Below are 27,728 nucleotides of genomic sequence, written 5' to 3'. Positions count from 1 at the left end.
CTTTCAGTATCCTATCCCAGACCATAAAATCTTAGAGCAGAGGAAGGAGTCCATTCAGCCCATCCTGCCTGTGCCAGTACTTTGATGGAGTTATCCAATTAATTCCAGTCTTCAACTCTTACCCCATAGCCCAATAAATATTTCCCTTCAACTACTGTATTTACCGAATTCTCTTTTGCATGTTATCATTAAATATGCTTCCACAGCCCTTCCAGGCAGTGCATTCCAGATCTTGCTACATAACAATAAATTACTAGTACTCTGGAAAACTTGTTCTCATCTTGGAGTTTGAAAAATATTGCTTCAAAATTATCTTTCTGAAAAATGATCTAAAAGAAGTTTGTGTTCTTCAATACTAATCTTCTCATTAAATTAATTATTCTAAATTTCTGAATTAACAGCGAAAATAGATGTAAACGTGTACAACCTGATTGTGATTACGGAGACATGGCTACAGGGTGACCAAGGTTGGGAACTGAATATCCAAGGGTACGCGATATTTAGGATGGACAAGCAAAAGGGAAAAGGAGGTGGGGTGGTATTGTTAGTTAAGAGTGAAATCAGTGCAATAGTGAGAGAGGATATTGGCTCAGGAAATCTAGGGCCAGGATTTTCCATTTGGTGGTGGTGGTGGGAGCGGGTGGGTGCGCACCCGATTGGCACGCATGCCCGCCCAGTGTATTTCACAACTCCCACGGATAGCGGGAGTTTGCGGGCAGCGGCGGGCATGCGTGCCATAAGCCTCACTTAACCTGTCTATATCCCTCTGTGGATTCTGTCATCCTCACCACTTGCCTTTCCACCTATTTTTGTGTCATCTGCAAACTTGGCTAAAGTACATTCACTTCCCTCATCTAAGTTATTAATATATATTGTAAATAATTGTGGCCCCACACTGATCCCTGTAGCACTCCACTAGTTACAGGTTGCCACCATGAAAATGGACCCCATATCCCAACTCTATCTTCTATTAGTTAGCCAACCCACTATCCATGCTAATATACTAACCCCAGCATCATGGGCTCTTAACTTATTAAATAGCCTTTTGGAAATCCAAATATATTACATCTACTGGCTCCCCTTTATCTATCCTGCTTGTTACCTCCTCAAACAATTCTAACAAATTTGTCAGGCATGATTTCCCCATCATGAAGCCATGCTGACTCTGCATCATTATATTATGCATTTCTAAATGCTCTGCTATTACACCCTTTATAATAGACTCTAACATTTTCTCAATGACAGATGTTAAGCTAACTGGGCTATAGTTATCTATTTTTTGTCTCCCTCCCTTTTTGAATAAAAACCCATCTGGTTCACTAATGTCCTTTAGGGAAGGAAATCTGCCATCCTTAAGTGACTCCAGACCCACAGCAATGTGGTTGACTCAAATGCCTAGCAAGCCACTCAGTTGTATCAAACTGCTAAAAAGTCTCAAAGGAATGAAACTGGATGGGTGACCCAGCATCGACCTTGGCACCGGAAACGACATTGGCAAAATCAGTCCTGTCGACCCTGCAAAATCCACCTTATGAACATCTGGGGGCTTGTGCCAAAATTGGGAGAGCTGTCACACAGACTAGTCAAGCATAGTCATACTAACTGAATCCTACATTACAGGCAATGTCCCAGGCACCACCATAACATTCCCTGGGTATGTCCTGTCCCATCAGCAGGACAGACCCAGCAGAGGTGGCAGCACAGTGGTATACAGTTGGGAGGGAGTTGCCCTAGTTGTTCAACATCGACTCCAGACCCCGTGAAGTCTCATGGCATCAGGTCAAACACGGGCAAGAAAACTTTCTGATTACCATGTACTGTGCCCCCCACCTCCTCCTCCAGCTGATGAATCAGTATTCTTCCATGTTGAACACCACTTGGAGAAAGCACTGAGAGTGGCAAGAGTGGAGAATGTTCTCTGGGTGGGGGACTTCAATGTCCATCACCAAGAGTGGCTTGGTCACATCACTCCTGATGGCACTTCCACCATGCTATACGGGATAGCTTTCAAACAGATCTAGCAACTCAAGACTGGGCAACCATGAGGCGCTGTGGGCCATCAGCAGCAGCAGAAATGTATTCAATCACAATCTGTAACCACATGGCCTGGCATATCCTCCACTCTGCCATTACCACCAAGACAGGGAATCAACCCTGGTTCAATGAAGAGCGCAGGAGGGCATGCCAGGAGCAGCACCAGGCATACCTAAAAATGAGTTGTCAACCTGGTGAAGATACAACACAGGACTACTTGTGTGCCAAACAGCATAACATCAAGTGATAGACAGAGCTAAGCAATTCCACAACCAACAAATTAGGTCTAAGCTCTGCAGTCCTGCCACATCCAGTTGTGAATGGTGGTGGACAATTAAACAACTCACTGAAGGAGGAGGCTCCACAAGTATCCCCATCCTCAATGATGGGGGAGCCCAGGACATCAGTGCAATAGAGAAGGCTGAAGCACTTGCCACAATCTTTAGAGAGAAATGCTGAGTGGATGATTCATCCTGGCCTCCTCCGGAGGTTCCTTGCATCACAGATGTCAGTCTTCAGCCAATTCGATTCACTCCATGTGATATCAAGAAATGGCTGAAGGCACTCGATACTGCAAAAGCTATGGGCCTCAACAATATTCCAGCAATAGTACTGAAGACTTCTGCTCCAGAACTTGCCGTGCCCCTAGCCAAGCTGTCCCAGTACAGCTATAACACTAGCATCTACCCTGCAATGTGAAAAATTGCCAAGGTATGTCCTGCAAACAAAAAGCAGGACAAATCCGACGCAGCCAATACTGCCCCATCAATCTGTTCTTGATCAACAGCAAGGTGATGGAATGTGTCATTAACAGTGATCAAGTGGCACTTGCTTAGCAATAACCTGCTCACTGATACCCAGTTAGGGTTCCACCAGGGCCACTCAGCTGACCTCGCTACAGCTTTGGTTCAAACTTGGACAAAAGAGCTAAACTCCACAGGTGAGGTGAGAGAGACTACCCTTGACATTAAGGCAACATTTGACTGAGTGTGGCATCAAGGAGCCCTAGCAAAACTGGAGTCAATGGGAATCAGGGGGAAAACTCTCCACTGGTTGGAGTCATACCTAGCACAAAGGAAAATGGTTGTGGCTGTTGGACATCAGTCAACTCAGCTCCAGGACGTCACTGCAGGAGTTCCTCAGGGTAGTGTCCTAGGCCCAACCATCTTCAACTGCTCATCAATGACTTTCCTTCCATCATAAGGTCAAAAGTGGGGATGTTCACTGATGATTGCACAATGTTCAGCACCATTCATGACTCCTCAGATACTGAAGCAGTCCAGATGCAGCAAGATCTGGACAATATCCAGGCTTGGGCTGACATGAGGCAAGTAACATTCACGCCACACAAGTGTCAGGCAATGGCCAATCTCCAACAAGAGAGAATCTGACCATCAACCCTTGACATTCAATGGCACGACCTTTGCTGAATCCCCCACTATCAACATCCTGGGGGTTACCATCGACCCGAAACTGAACTGGACTAGCCATATGAATATTGTGGCTACAAGAGCAGATCAGATGCTAGGAATCCTGCAGTGAATAACTCACCTCCTGACTCCCCAAAGTCCATCCACAATCTACAAGACACAGGTTGGGTTTGCGATGGAATACTCTCCACTTGCTTGGATGAGTGCAGCTCCAACAACACTCCAGAAGTTTGACACCATCCAGGACAAAGCAGCCCACTTAATTGGCACCCCATCCACAAACATTCACTCCCTCCACCATCGACGCAAAGTGGCAGCATTGTGTACCATCTACAAGATGTACTACAGGAATTCACCAAGGGACCTTAGACAGCAACTTCCAAACCCATAACTGCTACCATCTGGAAGGACAAGGGTAGCGTATACATGGGAACACCACCACTTGGAAGTTCCCCTCCAAGCCACTCACCATCCTGACTTGGAATCATATCACCGTTCCTTCACTGTTGCTGGGTCAATATCCTGGAACTCCCTCCCTAACAGCATTGTGGGTGTACCTACACCACATAGGCTGCAGCTCACCACCACCTTCTCAAGGGCAATTAGGAATGGGCAATAAATGCTGGCCCAGCCAGCGACACCCACATCCCTGAATGAATAAAAAAAACTGGCAGGCTCCAAGGGCCGAATGACCGACTCTTGCTCCTATTTTCTATGTTTCTATTTAACACAATCTTTGATATTAACTCATATGTTGAGCAATAGGACAAATAATCTTATTACAACCTCAAAAACATAGCACTGGTTTAGTGGCCTTATGGACAAACAACTGTAGGTGCATCAGATTTACTTTTACACAATACTGTTTTGTTCCTTAGGCGTTTTGTCAGCTTTCCACCAATAATATTTGGGTAGGCTCAGAGGGCAATTGTTGGTACTAAATGTTCTGTAAGGCAGCTGCACTGTCACACAACAGCTGCCCTGCTTTTTCCACACTAGTAAATAAAGCTTAGATTTAGCCCCAAATTGCTAAATTACCTCAGCAATTAGAAAGATCCTAGTGATCTGGAGCTCTAAGTGCAACCTTGTGACCTGATTTTGAAAACAAGCTTGAATCCATCACCACCGACCATGCGCTGATTCATACGTTCCTATAAGATTTGTTAAACACAAATTGGGTCCAACTAATTTGATTGAATTCCTTGAAGTGGCTGCAGAGAAGATTGACTAAGATATTGCTGTAGACGTTGTATATACGGACTTTCAGATAGCGTTCGACAAAGTGGCATGCAGGAGGCTTATTAAGAAGATGGAAGCCCACAGAATTAAGGGGAAAGTGGTGGTATGAATATGAAATAGGCTCAGTGTCAAGAAGCAAAGAATGGTGATAGAAAGCTGCTTTCAGACTGGGAAGTGATCACAGTGGTGTTTCCTCAAGGGTCAGTTTTGGATGCATTAATGTTTCAAAATTTGCTAGATTCTGGAGAGGTTTCATCACACTGGAAAGTGGCAAATATAAAACCTCTATTCAAGAAGGAAGGGAGGCAGAAAACATGAAACTCTAGTTAGATTGACTTCTATCATGGAGAAGTTGTTAGAATCGATCATTAAGGAGGTCATAGCTGGACACTTAGAAGAGCTCAAGGCAATAAGGAAGAGTCAACATGGTTTTGTGAAAGGAAAATCATGTTTAACCAATTTATTAGAGTTTTTTGAAGGAGTAACATGCACGGTGGATAAAGACATACTGTACTTGGATTTCCAGAAGGCATTTGATAAGGTGCTACATCAAAGGTTATTACGGAAAATAAAAGCGCATGGAGGTAACATATTAGTATGGATGCAAGATTGGCTGGCTGACAGAAAGCGGAGAGTATGCATAAATTGGTCTTTTTCGGATTGGCAAGATGTGACAAGTGGAGTCCCACAGGGGTCTGTGCTGGGGCCTCAACTTCTTACGATTTACATCAATGACTTAGATGAGGGGAGTGAAGACGTGGTAGCTAAATTTGTAGATGACACAAAGATAAGTAGGAAAGTAAGTTGTGAAGAGGACATGAGGTTATAGATGTAGATAGCCTGAGTAAGTGGGCAAAGATTGGCAAATGGAGTTTCATGTGGGAAAATGTGAAGTTGTTCACTTTGGCCAGAAGAACAAAAAAGCAGGGTATGACTTAAATGGAGAACAGCTGCGTAATTCTGAGGTGCAGAGGGATCTAGGTGTTCTAGTACATGAGTCACAAAAAGTTAGTATGCAGGTCCAGCAAGTAATTAAGAAGGCTAATGGAATACTATCCTTTATTACGAGAGGGATTAAACATAAAAGTAAGGATGTTATGCTTCAGTTATACAGGGCATTGGTGAGACCACACCTCGAATACTGTGTGCAGTTTTGGTCTCCTTATTTAAGGAAGGATGTAAATGCATTGGAGGCGGTTCAGAGAAGGTTCACTAGATTGATATCTGGAATGAGTGGGTTGTCTTATGAGAAAAGGTTGGACAGACTGGGCTTGTTTCCACTGGAGTTTAGAAGAGTGAAGTATACAAAATCCTGAATGGCCTTGACAAGGTGGACGTCGAGAGGACATTTCCTCTTGTGGGTGAGTCCAGAGCTAGGGGGCCCTGTTTTAAAGTTAGGATAGAAATGAGGAGAAATTTTTCCTCTCAGAGGGTTGTCAGACTTTGAAATTCTCTGCCTCAGAAGGTGTTGGAGGCAGGGTCATTTAAATATTTTGAATATTTTTAAGGCAGAGGTAGATAGATTCTTGTGAGGCCACAGAATCAAAGGTTTTCAGGGTTAGAAGGGTATGTGGAAATCGAAACACAAGAAGAATAACCATAATCCTATTGAATGGTGCAGCAATTCGAGGGGCGAATGATCTACTCCTGTTCCTATTTCTTATGTTTTATACTTTTCAATCTTTCTAAACAGCCCAGCATCATGTGTGGGGAGCAGGAAACTTTATCACTTATTAAGTTTGTAAGTGATATAAAAGTTGCCAAAAGAGAGATAGAGATGAGGATAGTTATAAGCTCCAGGATGACATAGTCAGTACAACGAAATGGACAGACGTATGCAAATTGTATTCAATGCAAAGAAGCATGAAGTGATGCACTTTGTGAGGTCAAATATGCAAACACAGTGTAAATGGTGGCTGTGTTTGCTGCCAACACCATGCATGTGCATGAATGCGTAGCCACCATCTTTATAGGGGGCAATGTGCAGCAGGACACATGGGCAGTGATCACTGGCCCTGGAATTGCAAATATTACAGAGCTGGCACCAGAATCTCCCAGGCGTCCCGCAGTTTGCTTTATCCCATTTGATTTCCTTTAACATTTTTCTTGCCTTTTTTCCCCCCATTCTTTTGGGAAGGCATCTTTCTTCCAATAAACCATCTTGTCATAGCAACATATCTCAGTAGTGTGGAGCCTGCATTCCATCCTCTGTCTGCCCTGTTGGTGTTTAAATGTGCTGTGCTGGGAGAAACAATTACGAGCATCACCAGGTGAATCAGGAGCCTTCCCCCCTCCCCATTCTGATGCCCAGAAACTGCAGGAAGGTCACCTGCCCGCCTGCTGCAGGGCTCAGAAACTGGGTGAATGGCTCCCAATCGGCACTGTCTCTCCTGCAAATGATGGCATAGGATTCTGTGCATGCGCTGCCAAGTGTGCATGTGCAGATAGGTATCGGTGGCCATCTTGCATTGGCAGGAGACACTCCCACAAATGGCACAATTTTGAAAGTGTTACTGAGCTGAGTGACGTTGATGTCCATATACACAACTTTTTAAAGGTGGATGGCATGTTAACAAAGTGGTTGCAAAAACGTGTGTTACTTGAGTTTAAAAATAGAGAAAGAGAATATGAAAGCGAGAGGGTTCATGCTAGAAATTTGTTCATTGCTGATTAGGCCTCAACTGGTGTATTTGGAACAATGCTGGGTTCCACACTTCAGGAACGATGTAAAGCCCTTAGAATGGGTACAGAACAGGTTTACCAGGATGTGACAAGGGATGAGGGACTTCAGTTATGACTGTTTTCATTGGAACATAGAAGTTTAAGAGGTGGCCTACTAAGAGGTTTTCAAGATGAAAAGTTTTGATACAGTTGATAGAGAAAAACTGCTCCCCCAATCCTAACCCATGAGTGAGTCAATAACCAGAGATCATAGATTCAAAATTATTGACAAAAGATGTACAAGGGAGATGGGGAGCTTCTTTTTCACTCAGAGTTGTCAGGGTCTGGAACGCTGTTAACAGAAAACATGGTGGAAACTGATTTCATAAATAATTTTAACCATGAGCTGGACAGGTTCTTGAGGATAAGGAACTTACAGGGTCACGAACCAAAAACAGGAGTGTGGGGTTAAGCACGGCTTCTCTTCCCAAGAACCAATCAAGAGATGAAGGGCTGAATGGTGTCCTTCTGTGCTGTAAATTTCTATGATTCAAAGATAAAACTTGAAAAATTCTGAATAGCCTGTTTAGGGAATGCTGCTTTAGGAAAATATCAAATTTGGAATCAGGGTCATGATGATCTTTGGCAACTGGAGGCTCCAACAGAACTTAAGATGAGAGCTGCTACACCCTGCCTGAGCTTCAGGTCTCTTAAACTGAAGTTTTTTTTTATTCATTCACAGGATGTGGGCTTCACTGATTGGGCCAGCATTCACTGCCCATCCCCAACTGCCCTTGAGAAGGTGGTGGTGAGCTGCCCTCTTGAACTGCTGCAATCCATGTGGTGTAGGTACACCCACAGTGCTGTTGGGAAGGGAGTTCCAGGATTTTGATCTAACCAGTTACCAGGTAAAAAAAATGGCTTTATACTAATACGATAGCGTGCTGGGGCATTTTACTGATGGCATATCAATCCATGGAGCATAGAAACATTAAATTAGATTTAAAATCTTTAAAGTTCTTGGCAACCAGCTAAATGATGTTGAGATCCACAACCTCATGCGCATAAATCAGGCATGTAAGGCCATAAAATTATAGAAACATCTCTCTGATGATAGAAATTTTGTCTGTTATTGTTTGCCTCATGTAACTGAAAGCACTAAGAGCATGTAATAAAAACAAAACATTGGAAATGCTCAGTATGTCAAGCGGCACCTGTGGAGACAGGGAAAATTAATGCTTCAAGTTGATGATTTTTCTATGCAAACACATATGAAGAACGTATTGCTATTTTAAGTTCAGTATGACTATTTTAAAAAGAACAAAATCTTAAACCTAACAGACAGACATTACTTTTACTAAACAAAATTAGCTAGTTCAACAACCCCAAATTAAAACTCACAAACCAAAGTTTATATTTAGCAATGTAGCCAGGAAGACCAGGATGGGGAAGTGGATTGTGGATTACCAATCCAAGATTTCAACATAATTTGTAAATTGACACTCAGAGCTTTCAGTGATAGCTCATTTGGGAGACTGGCTACCTAGTGTGGAACCGAATACTGGGTGTGAGTTCCCAGCCTGTGCTGTGGTAACTGTTCTCAGCCAAGGCAGCAGCTTAGAGGTCAATAAAAATGTTGGAAATACTCAACAGGTCAGGCAGCAACTGTGGAAAGAAACAGCGTTAACATTTTAGGCCGGGACTCTTCAGTAGAATCCCAAGCTCATCAACCTGAAAAGTTGCTGCCTGGCCTGCTGGGTATTTCCAGTCTTTTCTGTTTTTATTTCAGATTTCCAGCATATCCAGTATTTTCTTTTTGTATTAGAGCTTACAGGCTTTTGCTTTAGTCCTAAGCAACCTTGGGCTAACAGGGAGGGAATTCAGCCGGGATTCCTATAACTACAGCACTCATTCGTGTGGACCATTGGCAGGTATCCGTGTGAACATCAGAGAAAGAACACAGTGAGTTTAGCTCTGATCTCACCAGTACTCATTATATAGACCAAAATGTAAAGCAATGTGGAGACAGTGGCATAATGGTATTGTCACTGAACTAGCATTCCAGAGAACAAGGGTAATGTTCTGTGGACCTGGGTTCAAATCCCACCATGGTAGATAGTGAAAATTGAATTCAATAAAAAAATCTGGAATTAAAAGTCTGATGATGTCCACAAAACCACTACCCATTGTTGTAAAAACCCATCTGGTTCACCAGTTCCCTTTAGGGAAGGAAATCTGCTAGTCTGGCCTACATGTGACCCCAGACCCACAGCAATGTGGTTGAGTTTTCAAGAGCAGTTAGGGATGGGAAATAAATGCTGGCCTAGCCAGCAGCGCTCACACCTCAATTTTTTAAAAATCACTTGGAGAATAGTCTCTTTTTTTAATTTGTTCATGGGATGTGGGCATCACTGGCTAGGCCAGCATTTATTGCCCATCCCCTAATTGCCCATGAAAAGGTGGCGCAGTAGTCCATGTGGTGTAATTATACCCAAAGTGCTGTTACGAATGGAATTCCAGGATTTTGACCCAGCAACGGTGAAGGAACGGCAATTTATTTCCAAATCAGGATGGTGAGTGGCTTGGAATACATTATTAGTGTTACCCAAGCCTAGCAACAATGAGAGAGAGAGAGAGTCAAAGGGAGATAGAGATTTACCTAGCAACCATCAGTTTGTTCCAGTCTTGGAGACAAGACTTGGGAGTTTTGCCAATGAACTAGTCAAAACAAAAATAAAATAAGGACACTTGGACTTACATGCTCTGCTGACAATGTTCAAAAGCCATTCCATACTTAGACTGCAAAAATAATTGATGCGTGCATGAGGATAATCATGTACTGAAGTTCACTCGGAATTAACCAAGAGATTACCACATAAAGGCAAAGCCAGTTCTAGTTTGAAAAGGATAGTGTTTACAATAGCCATTTTTCCTTTGTCTGAGAAACACAAGGAGGAATGCATGCCTATATTCAAGGACGTTTTGTTAATAATACTCTACTTGGAAAGTGCTTTCTTTGCTGAAGGAAGAAATAAGGATTTGGAACCTCTCAACATTGACTATTTTCACTCCTACTCATGTGAACGACAAGAAAGTTCTTTATAACAACAGCGCTACTTTTGGAGTGTGAAGTCACCCAATTCAGGGAAGAGGGCAGGGTACAAAGAAAGGAAGGTAAAACTGGAAAGACATCCCCAGAATATTCCGGAAAACTGTCCAGCCATAACTCAAAGCAACAAAAGCCCCAAAAATGAAACTGAAAACCACAAGTATGAAGCCATTTGACTATTCTAAGGTCAGGACTATAAAAAGTGCTTGAGAGTTTAAATTAGCTGTCAAATGTTCCTGCAAATATGTGTAGAGAGGGATTTGAGCAGTTAAAAAAATGAACCTTAGTTAATTAAGCAATAGGTCATTCACCACACAGCAAACATCTAGTTTGCAAATATCCCACAACAGCTGACCATTGGAAAGAATCCAGTTTGTCTTATGTACATAAGTAGTTTTCATTTTTATCAGAACCTACAGCCCTAAACCATCACATTTACTAATCCTCAAATACTAACCAATTTTCATTTCAGATTCAGTTGCATGCAAACTATCTCCTTCCAAGAGAAGTCTCAGAATGTGCTGGAAATGTCACAACATACACCGTGTGGGTTTGGTGTCCACAGCACCCACTACACTGCTTGGATTTTCTGTTTTTGGTACGTGGTACAATTAAACAATTCAGTTTGATGCAGTTCATACCCGTTTGGAGTAATCTTCCAGCTGTTGCACTAAATTGTCCCATTTTTGCGATAGCTGTTCCATATTGCTCTCAATTTTCTTTGATGAATTACTGTTGTTCAGCAGTTCCATTAAGTCTCGACCAAGTTCACCCAGATGGTCCAATGCTGGACGCTTCATTCCCAGGTCTTCCTTCAAAATCTAATAGAATGTACATGGCAATAATCAATGCCTCATTGTAGAATAAGGTGTTGTATTTGCCAATTTGTTGTATATTTTACATGTCTTGACTTACCTCAGAATAATATAGAGATGAGACTGGTTCCAAGTCTACAACAGGCTCATTTACAGTGCTTTAAATTATATCAGTAATCACAGAATTTCTACACACTTGTTCACAACTCTGGCTTCTCAGGTCTTTCTAGAAGTTTCTGTTCACTCCGAGACTATACCCAGGCTTAATCAATCAAGCAAAATTAATATAGACCAGTCAACAGACTAACACAATCAAACACAGGTCAATTAAACCATTGAACACCACATAAGGTTTAGCAGTTGTGCTTCCAGGTCATAAGATAACAGAAGTAATTCATTATGGAAGCACAAAATTCAAAATTATTAGTCACTTACTAACAAAATTAAACAGCAGACAGTGGCACTGTCCGACTTATGCAGCTTTTCTCATCAAAGATCAACATTAGTTAGGTTGTTGCTCATTATTTTGAAGTTTTATTCTTTTAAAATATAAGTTCATATCCTGTTTCTCTCTTTTCTGACTCCAAATGGGTAATTCTAATGAAGCCTTTATACCCAACAGGTCAACAGGAAAGCAGACAACATATAGTAGGGCTTGTCTGTGCTTCTTTACCAGAGCAATTCATACAAGCCTTGAGCACAAAAAACACTGTGATGCACTACATTATGCCACCGAAAAACAAACATGCATTTGCACTTAGAATAATTACAGAACAGAAGGTGGCTATTCAGTCCATTGTGTGTGTGCCAGCTCCCGGCAAGGGCATGTCAGCCAGTCCCATCAGGTCCGCCTTTTCCCTGCAGCCCAGAAAATTGTTCCTCCAGATAATTATCCAAATCCCTTTTTGAAAGCCAGGATTGGCTTTGCCTTTACCACAATCTCAGGCAGTGCATTCCAGATCCTACCTACACGTTGCATGAAAGCATTTTACCTCATGTCGCCTTTGGTTCTTCTGCCATTCACCTTAAATAAGTGCCCTCAGGCTCTCAACCCTGCATCACTGGGAACGTATGAACATAAAAACAAGGAGCAGTAGGACATTTGGCCCCTTGAACCTGCTCTACAATTTCATAAGATCATGGTTGATCTAATAGTACCCTCAAATCTGTATCCCACCTACCACCGATAACCTATCACCCCCTTGCTTACCAACAATCTATCCACTTCTGCCTTAAAAATATTCAAAGCCTCTGCTTCCACCACCTTTACAGGAAGAGAGTTCCAAACATTCACGACTCTCAGAGAAAAAATTTCACCTCATCTCCGTTTTCAATGGGCGACCCCTTATTTTTCAACAGTGAGCCCTAGTTCCATATTCTCCCACAAGAGGTAACATCCGCTCCACATCCACCCTGTCAAGACCCCAGAGAATCTTAAAGGTTTCAATCAAGTTGCCTCTTACTCTTCTAAACTCCATTGGATACAAGCCTAGCCTCAGCAACCTTTCCTCATAAGACAACCCGCCCATTTCAGTAATTAGTCTGGTAAACCTTTTCTGAACTGCTTCCAATGCATTTACATCCTTCCTTAAATAAGGTGACTAATACTGCATACAGTACTCCAGATGTGGTTCCACTAATGCTCTGTGTAACTGAAGCAGTACCTCCGCACTTCTGTATTCAATTCCCCTCCCAATCAGTGATAACATTCTATTAGCTTTTCTAATTACTTGCTGTGCCTGCATACTAGCCTTTTGTGATTAATGCACTAAGACATCCAGATTCCTCTGCATCCTCTCACCATTTATATAATATGCCTCTCTTTTATTCTTCGTGCCAAAATGGACAATTTCACATTTTCCCACAGTATACTCCATTTGCCAGATCTTTGTCCACTCATTAACCTACCTATATCCTTTTTATAGCCTCCTTATGTCCTCTTCACAACTTACTTTCCTACCTATGTTTACGTCATCAGCAAATTTGGAAACCATCCCATCCATCCATTCAGCCATCACTTATATAAATTGTAAACAGTTGAGGTCCCAGCACTGATCTCACGGCACACCACTCCTTACATCTTACCAACCTGAAAAGGACCCATTTATGCTTACTCCCTGCTTCTTGTTTGCCAGCCAATCTTCTATCTATGTCACCCCCTATGCCATGAGCTTTTATTTTGCACAATAACCTTTTATGTGGCACTTTATCAAATGCCTTCTAGAAATCTAAGTACAGTACATCCACTGGTTCCCCTTTATTCACAACACGTCACTTCCTCAAAGAGCTCCAATTGGTTAAATATGATTTCCCTTTAACAAAACCATGTTGACTCTGCCTGATTACCTTGAACTTATCCAAGTGCCCTGCTATAGTTTCTTTAATAATAGCTTCTAACATTTTCCCTATGACAGATGTTAAGCTAACTGGCCTGTAGTTCCCCGCTTTCTGTCTCCTTCCCTTTTTGAATAATCCTGTTACATTTGCTATCTCCCAACCTAAGGGAACCTCCCCCAAATCTAGGGAGTTTTGGAAAATTAAAACCAATCCATCAACTATCTCACCAGCCACTTTTTTAAATCCTAGGATAAAGTCCAACAGGATCCAGGCAATTTGCAACTCCAACAATTTACTCAGTGCTTCTCTGGAGACTGTAATTTTCCTGAGCTCCTCCCTACCTTCCATTTCCTGATTTCTAGCTGCTTCTGTGATGTTATTTGTATTGTCTTTCGTGAAGATTGATGCAAAAACCTGTTCAATTCATCTGCCATTTTCTTGTTTTCCATCATCAATTCTCCAAACTCACATCAATAGGACCAATATTCATTTTGTTAACTCGTTTTTTTAAAAATATTTAAAAGCTCTTACTATCTGTTTTTATATTTTTGGCTAACTTTCTCTCTGATCTTTCCCGCCTTATTAATCTTTTAGTCATCCTTTGCTGTTCCTTATATTCTGTCCAATCTTCTGGCCTTCCACCTATCTTTGCACAATTTTACACTTTTTCTTTACGTTTGATTCTATCTTTAAACTTTCTAGTTAACCATGGATGATATGTCCATCCCTTGGACTTTTTCTTACTCGTTGGAATGTTTCTACTCTGTGTATACCGAAATATCCCCTTAAACGTTTGCCATTGCAACTCTATTGACCTATCCCTTAACCTCATTTGCCAATTCACTTTAGCCAGCTCTGCTTTCAAGCCCTCATGATTGCCTTTATTTAAGTTTAAAAATATAGTCTCGGACCCACTCTCTCCCTCAAACTGAATGTAAAGTTCAATCATATTATGGTTGCTGCTACCTGGGGGCACCTTCACTATGAGATCATTAATTAATCCCATCTCGTCGCACAATACCAGGTTTAGTAGCCTGCTCTCTGGTTGGCTCCAGAATATGCTATTCTAAGAAACTATCCTGGACTCATCTAGGCTACCTTTGCCACTTTTCCAGTCAACATGTAGATTAAAATTTCCCATAATTATCACCATGCCTTTCTGACAAGCTCCCGTTATTTCTTCCTTTATGCTCCATCCTACCATGTGGTTACTATTAGGGGAGCCTGTACACAACTCCCACAACTGACTTCTTGCTTTTACCATTTCTCATCTTCATCCAAACCATTTCCATATCCTGGTTTCCTGAACTTAGGTAATTCCTCTCTGTTGTGCTAGTACCATCATTAACTAACAGAGCCACCCCTCCATCTTTTGCTTGCTCGCTGTCCTTCCTAAATGTCCTATGCCCTTTAATATTCAGGACCAATCCATGTCCTCCTGCAGCTGTGTCTCTGTAACAGTTTCTGCCGATCTACTCTTGTCAAGATTCCTCATGATTTTGGATGCCTCTTACCAAATCTCCTCTCATTAGACCAGCCCACCTTCCCCAATCTATCCAAGCAACTTAAGTACCTCATGCCTGGAACCATTCTTTTTAATCATTTCTGTACCCTTTCTAATGCCTTCATACTCTTCCTAAAGTGTGGTGCCCAGAATTGAACACAGCACTCCAACTGAGGCTGAACCAGTGTATTATGAAGGTTCACTATAACTGCCTTGCTTTTGCACTCTATGTCTATCTTTATTAAAACCTCCAGAATTTGGAGAGAGGTGGTGGCCTAGTGGTATTGTCACTGGACTAGTATTTCAAAGACCCAGGGTAATGCTCTGAGGACCTGGGTTCAAATCCCACCATGGGAGATGGTGAAATTTGAATTCAACAAAAATCTGGAATTAAAAGTCTGATGATGACCATGAAACCATCGTAAAAACCAATCTGGTTCACAAATGTCCTTTAGGGAAGGGAATCTGCCATCCTTACCTGGTCTGGCCTACATGTGACTCCAGGCGCTCTGAACAAGGGCAATAAATGCTGACGCCCACATACCATTTTGTCAACCTGCTCTGCCACCTTCAACAATGTATTATTTCTTTTATATTTATATTTCCTACCAAAATATATTACTTCACACTTCTTTGCATCAATTTCAACTGCCACATTTCCACCCATTCCACCAGTCTATTTATGTCCTCTGGAAGTCCTCCTCACAGTTCACTATACATCCAAGTTTTGTGTCATGTACAAATTTTGAAATGGTGCCCTGGTGTCTAGGTCATTAACATCAATCAAGAAAAATAGTGGGCCTGGGGAACTATAAAATACCTTCCTCCAGTCTGAAAAACCACCTTTGTTTCTTGTCACTCTGTCAATTTCATATCCATGCAGCCACTGCCCCTTTTATTTCATAGGCTTGTCAGCAAAGTTAAAGCCCATGTGGCACTTTATCAAATGCCTTTGGAAATTGTTGTGTACCACATAATCTGCATTACCCTCATCAATTCTTGTTACCTCATCAAAAAACTCAAATCTTGTTAATTAAACATGATTTGACTTTAACAAATCAGTGCTGACTTTCCTTAATTAATGAGAAATGACAAAGGCAAGAAGTCACTTAATTAATCCACATTTGTCCAAGCAACTGTTAATTTTGTCCACAATCATCGTTTCTAAAAGCTTTCCCATCATTGCGGTTAAACTGACTGGCATGTAGTTGCTGGGTTTACCTTACCCCTTTTTTTGAACAAGAGTGTAACATTTTCAATTCTCCAGTCCTCTGACACCAGCCTGTATCTCAAGGAAGACGGGAATATTATGGCCAGTTCCTCTGCAATTCCCCCCTTACTTCCTTCAGTATGCTCGGATACATCTCATCCAGTCCTGGGGACTTAACTTTAAATTCAGCCAGCCTTTCTAAAACCACATCTGTCATTTTTCACACATCCAGTGTCTTCAATATCTCTTCTTTCACTATGACTTTGACAGCAGATTTTTTTTCTGAAGTTATTCTTTCACAGGATGTGGGCATCATTGGTTAGGCCAGCATTTATTGTCCATACCTAATTGCCTTTGAAAAAGTGGCGGTGAGCTGCCTTCTTGAACCGCTGCAGTCCATGTGGTGCAGGTACACCCACAGTGCTGTTAGGAAGGGAGTTCCTGGATTTTGACCCGACGACAGTCAGGATGTTGTGAGGCTTGGAGGAGTGCTTGCAGGTGGTAGTGCTTCCATGTATCTGCTGCCCTTAACCTTCTAGGTAGTAGAGGTCGCAGGTTTGGAGGGTGCTGTTGAAAAAAGCCTTGGACAGTCGCTGCAGCGCATCTTGAAGATGGTGCACATTGCTGCCACTGTGTGCCCATCGTGGAAAGAGTGACTGTTTAAGATGGTGGATGGGAAGCCAATCAAGCAGGCTGCTTTGTCCTGGATGATGTTGAGCTTCTGGAGTATTGTTGGATCTGCATTCCATCACTGTATTCCATCACACTCCTGACTTGTACCTTGTAGATGGTGGATAGGCTTTGGGGAGTCAGGAGGTGTGTTACTCGCAGCAGAATTCCCAGCCTTTGACCTGGTCTTGTAGTCCCAATACTCATATGGCTAGTCCAGTTCAGTTTCTGTCAATGGTAACCCCAAGATGTTGATAATGGGGAATTCAGCAACGGTAATGCCATTGAATGTTAAGAGGAAATGGTTGGATTCTCTCTTGTTGGAGATGATCATTGCCTGGCATTGGTGTGACACGGATGTTAGTTGCCACTTATCAGCCCGAGCCTAAATGTTTTCCAAGTCTTGCTGCATTTGAACATGAACTGCTTCAGTGCCTGAGGAGCTGTTAATGATGTACAATGTTGTGCAATCATCAGTGAACACTGCCACTTCTGACTTTATGCCATTGATAAAGCAGCTGCAGGTGATTGGGCCTAAGACAGCACTCAGAAGAACGCCTGCAGAAATGTGCTAGGATTGAGATGATCAACTTCCAACAACCACAACTATCTTGTGCTAGGTATGACTGCAACCAGTAGAGGGTTTTCCCGCCCGATTCCCATTGACTTCAGTTTTGCTGAGACTTTTGATGCCACACTCTTAATGTCAAGGGCAGTCACTCTCATCTCACCTTGACATAGACAGATTCAGCCATGTCCTCTGCCTTCATGTGTAGATCCCCCTTCTGGCCCCTAATTGGTCTCACCTCTCCTTTTCCTAACCTTGAACCTTTGGATCACTTATTCAGCACTGCTTCTCAGTACCCCAGGCTGCTCTCATTACTGATACAAATGTTCTTTTATTACTGGTTCTGTAAATATAACCATACATTCACTGGAATGCACTGTGTCTGTATAATTTTGCAGTCACTTATACAGTTCTACCAGGCATTTGTAAAGTCCATGCACTAGATGCAAAAATCAAATCCAGACTTGCAAGGGGCTGAAGATAAATAAAACTATAAGTAATTTTGCATCAAAAATGACCTTTTCCTCCTTTTAAAGTCCAGGACCTACCCAGGATTATTTTCTCAAATCTACCCCAGAAGACAGTTCCATAGACCCTGACCCTGCTCCCCCCACCCCCGCCAATTATTTCCATCGCCAGCAGCTTGCCAAGTGGCCATTTTTCATACCAGTTTCAGGAAAGTGATTCTCTGCATGCAGGGTAGGAGCAGTGTCAGGCATTGAGTCTGATTCGGTCTTCACCCAGTGTCCACACGTGTTGAGTTCCCAGAAGACCTCAAATGGACAGCAACCAGGAACTGATTATTGTACCCCATCACTAGTTCAAACCCACAAAGGCAACCTTAGCAATACTTCCATCACCCTAACCAAATGGGAGAACTGAAACCAGTTGCTCCCCTGAAAACTGTTGCTCATTAAATGCACACTTACTGCCAGTCTGCAGATATTCACTCCAACCTCACTCTGATCCTTGAAGCTGCTGGTTTGCACCTCAGTGAGAGCTTCTTCCTTCTCAGTTAACCAAGCTTCAAGCATCAGCTGCAAAAGGAAGCAAGACAAAGTTCTTTTTAAATTGATTTTCCCCATCACCCCTCCTAAATGCCACAGAAGCTATCACAAACTCAAGTCAATGTATTACTGAATATGCAGGTGAGTGAAGGGAAGGGTAAAACTCCAAGAAGTATGACTAATGGGAAACAAAGCAGCAGGTTTGTGTGTGTGTGTGTGTGTGTGGGGTTGGGGGGGGGGGGGGCGGGGGGGATTCAACTTCATGGAAAATTATGAAAAAACTGAAAAGAAAGGAGAGCCCAGGAGAGGCTATTAAAGTCTCCAGAACACAAAATAGGACAGAGTGTTTGGAAAGGGCTAAGAATCTAACTTCAAGCAGATCAGATAAAGGGACAACAATGAGAAAGGGGACGGGAAATACAGGACTGAAAGTGTTGTATCTGAATACACGCAGTATACAAAATAAGGTAAATGAGCTTGTGGCGCAGATTGAAATTGGCAGGTATGATGTGGTGGGCATCACAGAGACATGGCTACAAGGGGATCAGGACTGGGAGCTAAATATCCAAGGATATACATCCTATCGAAAAGATAGGCAGGTTGGCAGAGGGGGTGGGGTTGCTTTGTTAGTAAGAAATGAAATTTACTCGATAGCAAGAAATGACGTAGGGTCAGATGATGCAGAAGCTGTGTGGGTAGAGTTGAGGAATCGCAAAGGTAAAAAAAAACCATGATGGGAGTTATGTACAGGCCTCCAAACAGTAGTCAGGATGTGGGGCACAAGATACACCAGGAGATAGAAAAAGCGTGTAAGAAAGGCAAGGTTACAGTGATCATGGGGGATTTCAATATGCAGGTAGACTGAGAAAATCGGGTTGGTAGTGGATCCCAAGAAAAGGAATTTGTAGAATGTCCACGAGATGGCTTTTTGGAGCAACTTGTGGTGGAGCCCATTAGGGAACAGGCAATTCTACATTTAGTGATGTGTAATGAGGCAGATTTGATAAGGGAGCTTAAGGTGAAGGAACCCTTAGGAGGAATTGACCATAATATGATAGATTTACCCTGCAATTTGAGAAGAAAAAGCTGGAATCAGATCTAACAGTATTACAGTTGAATAAAGGCAACTACAGAGGTATGAGGGAGGAGCTGGTTAGAATTGACTGGGATATGAGCCTAGCAGGAAAGACAGTGAAACAGAAATGGCAGGAGTTTCTGGGAGTAATTTGAGACTCACAGCAAAAATTCATCCTTAGGAAGAAGAAGCATACTAAAGGGAGGACGAGGCAACCATGGCTGACAAGGGAAGTCTGGGACAGCATAAAAGCCAAAGAGAAAGCATACAATGCGGCGAAGAGCAGTGGGAAGCCAAGGGATTGGGAAGCCTACAAAGACCAACAGACAACTAAAAAAATGAGAGAGAAGATTAAATATGAGGGTAAATTAGCCAGTAATATAAAAGGAGATTGCAAGGAAGTTTTTTTAGATATATAAAGTGTAAGAGAGAGGCAAAAGTGGACATTGAGCTGCTGGAAAATGACGCTGGAGAAGTATTAGTGGGGAACAAAGAAATGGCGGAGGATATGAATAGGTACTTTGCATCAGTCTTCACGGTGGAAGACACGAGTGACATCCCCAAAGTTCAAGAGAGTCGGGGGGCAGAGGTGAGTATGGTGGCCATTACCAAGGAAAAGGTGCTAGGAAAACTGAAAGGTCTGAAGGTGGATAAATCACCTGGACCAGATGGATTACACCCCAGATTTCTGAAGGAGATAGCTGAAAAGATAGTGCAGGCGTTAGTGGTGATCTTTCAGGAATCACTGGAGTCAGGGAGGGTCCCAAAGGACAGGAAAATCGCTAACGTAACCCCGTGTTTAAGAAGGGAGTGAGGCAAAAGACGGGAAATTATAGGCCGATTAGCCTGACCTCAGTCATTGGTAAGATTTTAGAGTCCATTATTAAGGATGAGATTTCAGGATACTTGGAAGTGCATGGTAAAATAGGGCAAAGTCAGCATGGTTTCATCAAGGGGAGGTCATGCCTGACAAATCTGTTAGAATTCTTTGAGGAGGTATCGAGTAGGTTAGACGAAGGAGAGCCAATGGATGTTATCTAATTGGACTTTCAGAAGGCCTTTGACAAGGTGCCGCACAGGGGGCTGCTCAGTAAGATAAGAGCCCATGGTGTTAAAGACAAGGTACAAGAATGGATAGAAGATTGGCTGTCTGGCAGGAGGCAGAGAGTGGGTGTAAGGGGGTCCTTCTCAGGATGGCGGCCAGTGACTAGTGGAGTTCTGCAGGGGTCAGTGTTGGGACCACAACTTTTCACTTTATACATTAATGATCTTGATGAAGGAACTGAGGGCATTCTGGCTAAGTTTGCAGATGATACAAAGATAGGTGGAGGGACAGGTAGTATTGAGGAGGCGGGAGGCTGCAGAAGGATTTGGACAGGTTAGGAGAATGGGCAAAGAAGTGGCAGATGGAATACAACGTGGGGATGTGTGAAGTCATGCACTTTGGTAGGAAGAATAGAGGCATAGACCATTTTCTAAATGGGGAGAGAATTCAGAAATCTGGACTGCAAAGGGACTTGGGAGTCCTAGTCCAGGATTCTCTTAAGGTTAACTTGCAGGTTGAGCTGGTAGTTAGGAAGGCAAATGCAATGTTGGCATTTATTTTGAGAGGACTAGAATATAAAAGCAGGGATGTGCAGCTGAGACTTTATAAGGCTCTGGTCAGACCACATTTAGAATATTGTGAGCAATTTTGGGCCCCGTATCTTAGGAAAGATGTTCTGGCCCTGGAGAGGGTCCAGAGCAGGTTCACGAGAATGATCCCAGGAATGAAAGGCTTAACATATGAGGAACATTTGAGGACTATGGGTCTATACTCAATGGAGTTTAGAAGGATGAGGGGGGATCTGATCGAAACTTACAGAATACTGAAAGGACTGGATAGAGTGGACGTGGGGAAGATATTTCCATTAGTAGGAGAGACTAGAACCCAAGGGCACAGCCTCAGAGTAAAGGGAAGACCTTTTAGAACAGAGAAGAGGAGAAACTTCTTTAGCCAGAGAGTGGTGAATCTGTGGAATTCATTGCCACAGAAGGCTCTGGAGGCCAGGTCATTGAGTGTATTTAAGACCGAGATAGATAGGTTCTTGATTGGTATGGGGATCAAAGGTTACGGGGAGAGAATGGGGTTGAGAAACTTATCAGCCATGATTGAATGGCAGAGCAAACTCAATGGGCCGAATGGCCTAATTTCTGCTCCTATGTCTTATGGTCTTATGAGTTTTTGTTTGTAATGCAATTATCCATATTTTCACTCACCTGATCTTCCAATAGCTGCTGCCACTTGACAAAAACATCTTGGAGCAGATGCCATCGCTCTTCAGTCCAACGACAAACAGCTGCCCAGCGCTCACCCAGTGACTGCAACAATTAAAACCAAAAATTAACAAATTCTCATTGGACAAGTTCTGCACATGTTCAGCAAATTTAGCATTGAATAGCTGAGCAACACAGAATAGGCACACAGCTCACTTCCAGCAACTGAACTGACAAGTATGCTGAAGCAAGTGACAGGTTTATGATATGGGCAGGTTGCATCTCAACAGTTTGGGAGTTTTGTAATTAGTCTCTGTATCGAACTGTACTGTTCTCCATATGATGCCATGTGTTTAAAAAATTGCAAATAAAACCTAGCTGCTCAACTTGGAGCCTCTCATACACTGATATTTTCTGTTATTTTCTATTTTCTGAAACAAGGGGTGAGGCTCACTGATCACCCAATGCCTGTATGAGTGCTCAGGGTTTGAGATCTGGATCATAAAGAATCCAAGTTCACTTGCAGCAACATGAGACTACTGAAAGAGAACAGATCTATGGTAGCTTGGTGGGATAATATCTCACATCAAACTCAATCAGGTTCTTTAAAACTTGAAACCAAGAACTCCATGACAACAAAGAAGTGATAAAAGCAAATCAATGGAATGAATGGGACGACAGCATAAAATCAGTCAGAGAAAAAATTACAGAGAACCGTAATCCAGCAGGAATTATAAAGGGGAAAAAATAACGGTGTGAACTACATAAATTAGATTCAGTAGTGGATCTGTGAAGACACAAAGTCAATAAAAACATGTGCAGCAAAATGGTGCTTTTGGAAAGAAGCAGCAATTTTTTGAGGCGGCTGAAAAGGGGGAAAAGACAGAGACCCACACACACAAAATAGCAAGGTAAGAGAAACAGGGAGACACAAAAAGGGGAAGGGAGAAAGAAAAAGACACACATACGCAGAGTGAAGGGAGGAGGAGGAGAAAAAACAGAAACATACGCAGAGGGAGATGCGTACATATGACCATATGGCTGCACCTTCCTACAGCCCCAGTCTAATTGTTAGCTTGGTACTTTAATTGATTTACTAAGAATATACAATTAACCTCAATTAACCTGAGATTTAGGGGGAGGGGGGATTAGAAAAGGGGAAGAGAGGAAAAACAAAGATAATACATTGATTAGGGTTTTTTCTTAGCAGTGTATATGTGTATGTCAGGTGAGGATTGGGTCTGCCATAATGCAACCAAAAACAATGATCAGATAGGATTGGTATTTGTGACGGAGATTGTGCTGGATGCAAAATGATGAAAACTGCAGGTTTCTTTGCTTGTATTTTATGAATATCACAGAATCGTTATGGTGTAGAAGGAGGTCATTCGGCTCATTGTGTCTGCACCGGCTCTCTGAGCATTTTAACTTAGTGCCAATCTCCTGCCTTTTCCCTGTAACCCTGCACATTGTTTCTATTTAAATAATCATTCAATGCCCTCTTAAATGCGTCAATTGAACCAGCTTCCACCACACTTCCAGGCACTGCATTCCAAAGCCTAATTACTCACTGTATGAAAACGTTTTTTTATCACCTCACATTTGCTTCTTTTGCACGAAACACTTTAAAACTGTGCCCTCTGGTTCTCAATCCGTTTACAAGCGGGAACAGTTTCTCACTATCTACTCTGTCCAGACCCCTCGTGATATTGAAAACTTCAATCAAGTTTCCTCTTAGCCTTCTCCTCTCCAAGGCAAAGAGTCTCAAATTCTCCAATCTTTCCTCATAACTGAAGTGTCTCATCCCTGGAACCATTCTCATAAACCTCTTCTGCACTTTCTCCAATGTGTTCACATCCCTCCCACAGCGTGGCGCCCAGAACTGTACACATTATCCCAGCTGAGGTCTAACCAGTGTCTTATATAAGTTCATCATAACTTCCTTGCTCTTGTACTGTCTGCCCCGATTAATGAAGCCTAGAATACTGTATGCTTTAGATACAGCTCTCTCTACCTGTCCTGCCTTCTTTAATGACTTATGTACATATACACCCAGGTCTCTCCACTCCTGCACGCCCTTTAGAATAGTATCCTTTATTTTATACGGTCTATGTTCTTTGTAACCAAAGTGTATCATCTCACACTTCTCTGCATTGAACTTCATCTGCCACCTATCTGCCCACTCCACCAAATGTGTCAATGTTCTTTTGAAGTTCTACACTGTCCTTCTCAGAGTTTACAATTCTCCCAAGTTTTATGTTGTCTGCAAACTTTGAAATTGTCCCCTGCACATCAAGATCTAGATTGTTTATATATATCAGGAAAAACAAGGGTCCCAATACCTGGAGAACTCCATTACAAACCTTCTTCCAGCCCGAAAAATACCCATTAACTATTACTCTGTTTCCTATCCCTCAGCCAATTTTGTATCCACGTTGCTACTGTACCTTTTATTCCAGGACCTATAACGTTCCTCACAAGTCTGTTGTGTGGCACTGTTTCAAACACCTTTTGGAAGTCCATATGCACCACATCAACCATCTCTGTTACCTCTTCAAAAAACTCCAGCAAGTTAGGGAGACACAATTTTCCTTTAACAAATCCATGCTGACTCTTCCAAATCAATCCACATTTTTCAATGTGACTATTAATTCTATCCCAAATAATTGTTTCTAAAAGTTTCCCCACCACCGCAGTTAAACCGACTGGTCTGTAATTGCCGGTCAGATCTTTGCAAACTTTTTTGAACAAGGGTGTAACGTTTGCAATTCTCCAGTCCTCCAGCACCTCCCCGAATCCAGGGAACATTGAAAGATTTTTGCCAGTGCCTCTGCAATTTCCACTCTCACTTCCTTCAATATTCTTCTTTGCATCTCATCAGGTCCCAGTGCCTTATCAACTTTAAGCACCAACAGCTTATCCAATACCTCCTCCTTATCTATTTTAAGCCCTTCTAGTTACTGAGTTTCCTTGTCTGTCACCATGGCCTGGCATATACCTCATGGTTAAAGACAGATGAAAAGTATTCATTTAACAACTCAGCCATGCTTCTTGCCTCTTGTGTAAATCCCCTTTTTGGTCCCTAATTGGCTCTACCCCTCCTTTTACCACCCTTTTACTATTAATGTGCTTATAGGATACTTTGGGATTTCCTTTTAAGTTAGCTGCCAGTTTTTCTTCATAATCCCTTTTTGCTTCTCCTGCTTGCTTTTTCACATCCCTTCTGTACATTCTGTATTCAGCTTGGTTCTCAATTTTATTTGCTACCTGACACCTGTCATAAGCACACTTTTTCTTCTTTAATTCAATTTCTATCTCCTTTGTCATCCATGGAGCTCTGGATTTGTTTGTCCTACCCTTCCCTTTTGAGGGAACGTACCTTGTCTGTGCCCAAACCATCTCCTCTTTGAAGGTAGTCCATTGTTCAGCTACTGTTTTTCCTGCCAACCTTTGGTTCCAGTCTATCCAGCCAAGCTCCATTCTTGCCCCATTGAAGTCTGCTCTCTGTCAGTTGATTATTCTTAATCCGGATTGACTAATGTCATTTTCCACTGTCAGCTTGAATCTTATGATACAATGATCACTGTCCCCTAAATGCTCCCCCGCTGTCACTTGATCTACTTGGCCCATCTCATTCCCAAGAACCAGGTCTAGCAGTGCCTCCTTTCTTGTCGGACTGGACACATACTGCTGTAGGAAATTCTCCTGAACACAATCTAGGAACGCTTGTCCCTCACTGTCCCTTACACTGCCACTATCCCAATCTACATATGGGAAACTGAAGTCCCCCATTATAACTACTCTGGAAAGCATACTTCCTTTCTCAAAAATAACCCCTATACTCAGAGATTGTATTTTCTGCAATTGAATGTATAATGGGTAAGTGACTGCACTGCTGTAACATTCAAAATTTCTTCAGTCAAATAAATATATAAACCCGAAGCAGAAGGCTTGGAGTTTCAGTTCTCTCCTCCTCTGTAGGTACGGTTGATATTACACTTAGTCAGCCTCTGCTCAGTGGTAGCACTTTCACCTGGGTCTGAAGATTATGGGTTCAAGTCCCACTCTGGAATTTTATCATATAATCCAGACTGACCATTTAATGCAGTGCTGAGGGAGTGGTGCATGGCAGTGGTGCCTCTTTTCGATGAGGGAGCTGAGGAATCATCTGTCTGTTCAGGTGGATGTAAAAGAGACCATGGTATTTTTGGAAAAGGAACAAGGGAATTCTCTTGGTGACCTGGTCAATATTTATCCCTTTATCGACAAAAATAGATTATACTGGTTGTTCATTTCATTTCTGTTTTGTGTGACTTGCTGTATGCTGATTAGCTGCCACATATTCCTACATAACAGTGACAGCAATTCAAGCGGAATTTATTGACTATTAAGCTCTTAGGATCATCATATGGGGCATGGATTGGAAGCAACATTTCCCAGGTGTTAAAAAAATGTCCAAAAAATGGACCACATTTTGATCCATACTTTCTCATATTGAATTATGTAAAATATATTTACAATCTGTTCTTGAATATCGTGCAACAAATTCCTTCAGCTTCAAGGTTCTTGCATTGCTGGGCTAGTGAAGTCAGTAGCTAGAAGAAGTCAGTTACCTGCAACTGGTCCTCCAGTGCAGCTGTAGCACTCTCGCCACTGTTCTCATCCACTACCACTACCATGTGGGTCAGAGAGTTCACCTTCACCTGCTCTTTCTCCAAGTCACTTTGCAATAGCTGAGAAAGAATGCAACACATCAGCAGATCATATTTGTTATTAATATAGAAGTGCTTTAGGACTACAAGAAGAAATCATCATAAAATTCAAATCTCAGATAGGTATTAACTACAAAACATAAGCTTCAATTCTCAATCCCAGGATACCAAGCGGAGGTCCTTAAACTCTGGCTAGCCAATTCAAAGAGAACATCACCACCCAAGCAAAACCTGTGATTCTTGTGGCCCCAAAGGATAAGATCATTTTTGGCCCAAGTGGCAATTTTGCATTTTGTGAGATCTTTTTCTTTAAAAATCTAACAAATTTAGTTAAATTGCACCCTGCAAGATAATAGAAACTTACAACTGGTGTGCAGAATCAACAGGTGTACAGTCGTGTAGCAAGTGCAATGAGAGGCACAACCAAGCTGTGTCTCCAGCTGATCTGGTACAGCACAGCCAGTATAAGGCATCAATCTTGGTGCTTTACTTTCAGTTTCTACTATTTTAACAGTGCACTTGTCAACATTTGAAAATCTCATAACTTTGATTGAGACCACAAAGAGAAACTGAAGCAACTGTAACTAATCATGAAGTCCCAGGGCTTCAAGTCATATTTCAAGTCTCTGCTCCACATTAATGACATCCTCCATCATGTAGTGTTACACTAACACTATGCTAAGTGTGAAAGGCTAATATCTAGCAGTCCAAAACTGGCATGCAAGAGACACTGTGGTCTATGAACAGCAACAGAATTGTACATCACCACAAGCTCTGTGGCCTTGTCAGAGTCACCGACATCCCAAGATCAAATTAAAGGAAGCAAAGTTTTGGCCCAATGAGGAAGGAGGCATTGTTGGACTGGTTCTAGGGAATGAGGTGGATCAGGTGTCTATAGAACAGGTGTCTATTTAGGGAACAATGATAATTGCATAATAAGGTTTTGATTCGCTATGGAAAAGCACAAGGGAAATCTAGCATAAAACACTGGAGGACTAATTTCAGTGGGTTAAGAATGAATCTGTCCCAAGTAAACTGAAATCAATGATTGGCTGGCAAAACTGTAATTGAAAAATGGGCTGCCTTTGAAGAGATGGTGATT

The 27,728-nt window shown here is 42.2% G+C and overlaps 1 protein-coding gene across 8 annotated transcripts in view; it reads right to left on the bottom strand.

Moving 5' to 3' along the window:
- utrn (utrophin) overlaps positions 1-27,728 on the bottom strand; it is a 664,110-nt gene that overhangs the window by 516,958 nt on the left and 119,424 nt on the right. For 7 of the 8 annotated variants that reach the window (XM_041182782.1, XM_041182783.1, XM_041182789.1 and 4 more), the window contains exons 13-16: positions 26,528-26,647; positions 21,918-22,019; positions 18,506-18,613; positions 11,115-11,294 (exon numbers count right to left, since the gene is read on the bottom strand). In XM_041182782.1, the coding sequence (XP_041038716.1) occupies positions 11,115-11,294; positions 18,506-18,613; positions 21,918-22,019; positions 26,528-26,647 (510 nt within the window). The remainder of the gene's footprint in view (positions 1-11,114; positions 11,295-18,505; positions 18,614-21,917; positions 22,020-26,527; positions 26,648-27,728) is intronic. The other variant, XM_041182787.1, reaches the window with a different exon arrangement.

Source organism: Carcharodon carcharias, chromosome 2, assembly GCF_017639515.1.
Source record: "Carcharodon carcharias isolate sCarCar2 chromosome 2, sCarCar2.pri, whole genome shotgun sequence".
Lineage (NCBI taxonomy): Eukaryota > Metazoa > Chordata > Chondrichthyes > Lamniformes > Lamnidae > Carcharodon > Carcharodon carcharias.
The sequence above is the reverse complement of the archived record's forward strand: the minus strand, read 5'-3'. Positions and strand labels throughout refer to the sequence as shown.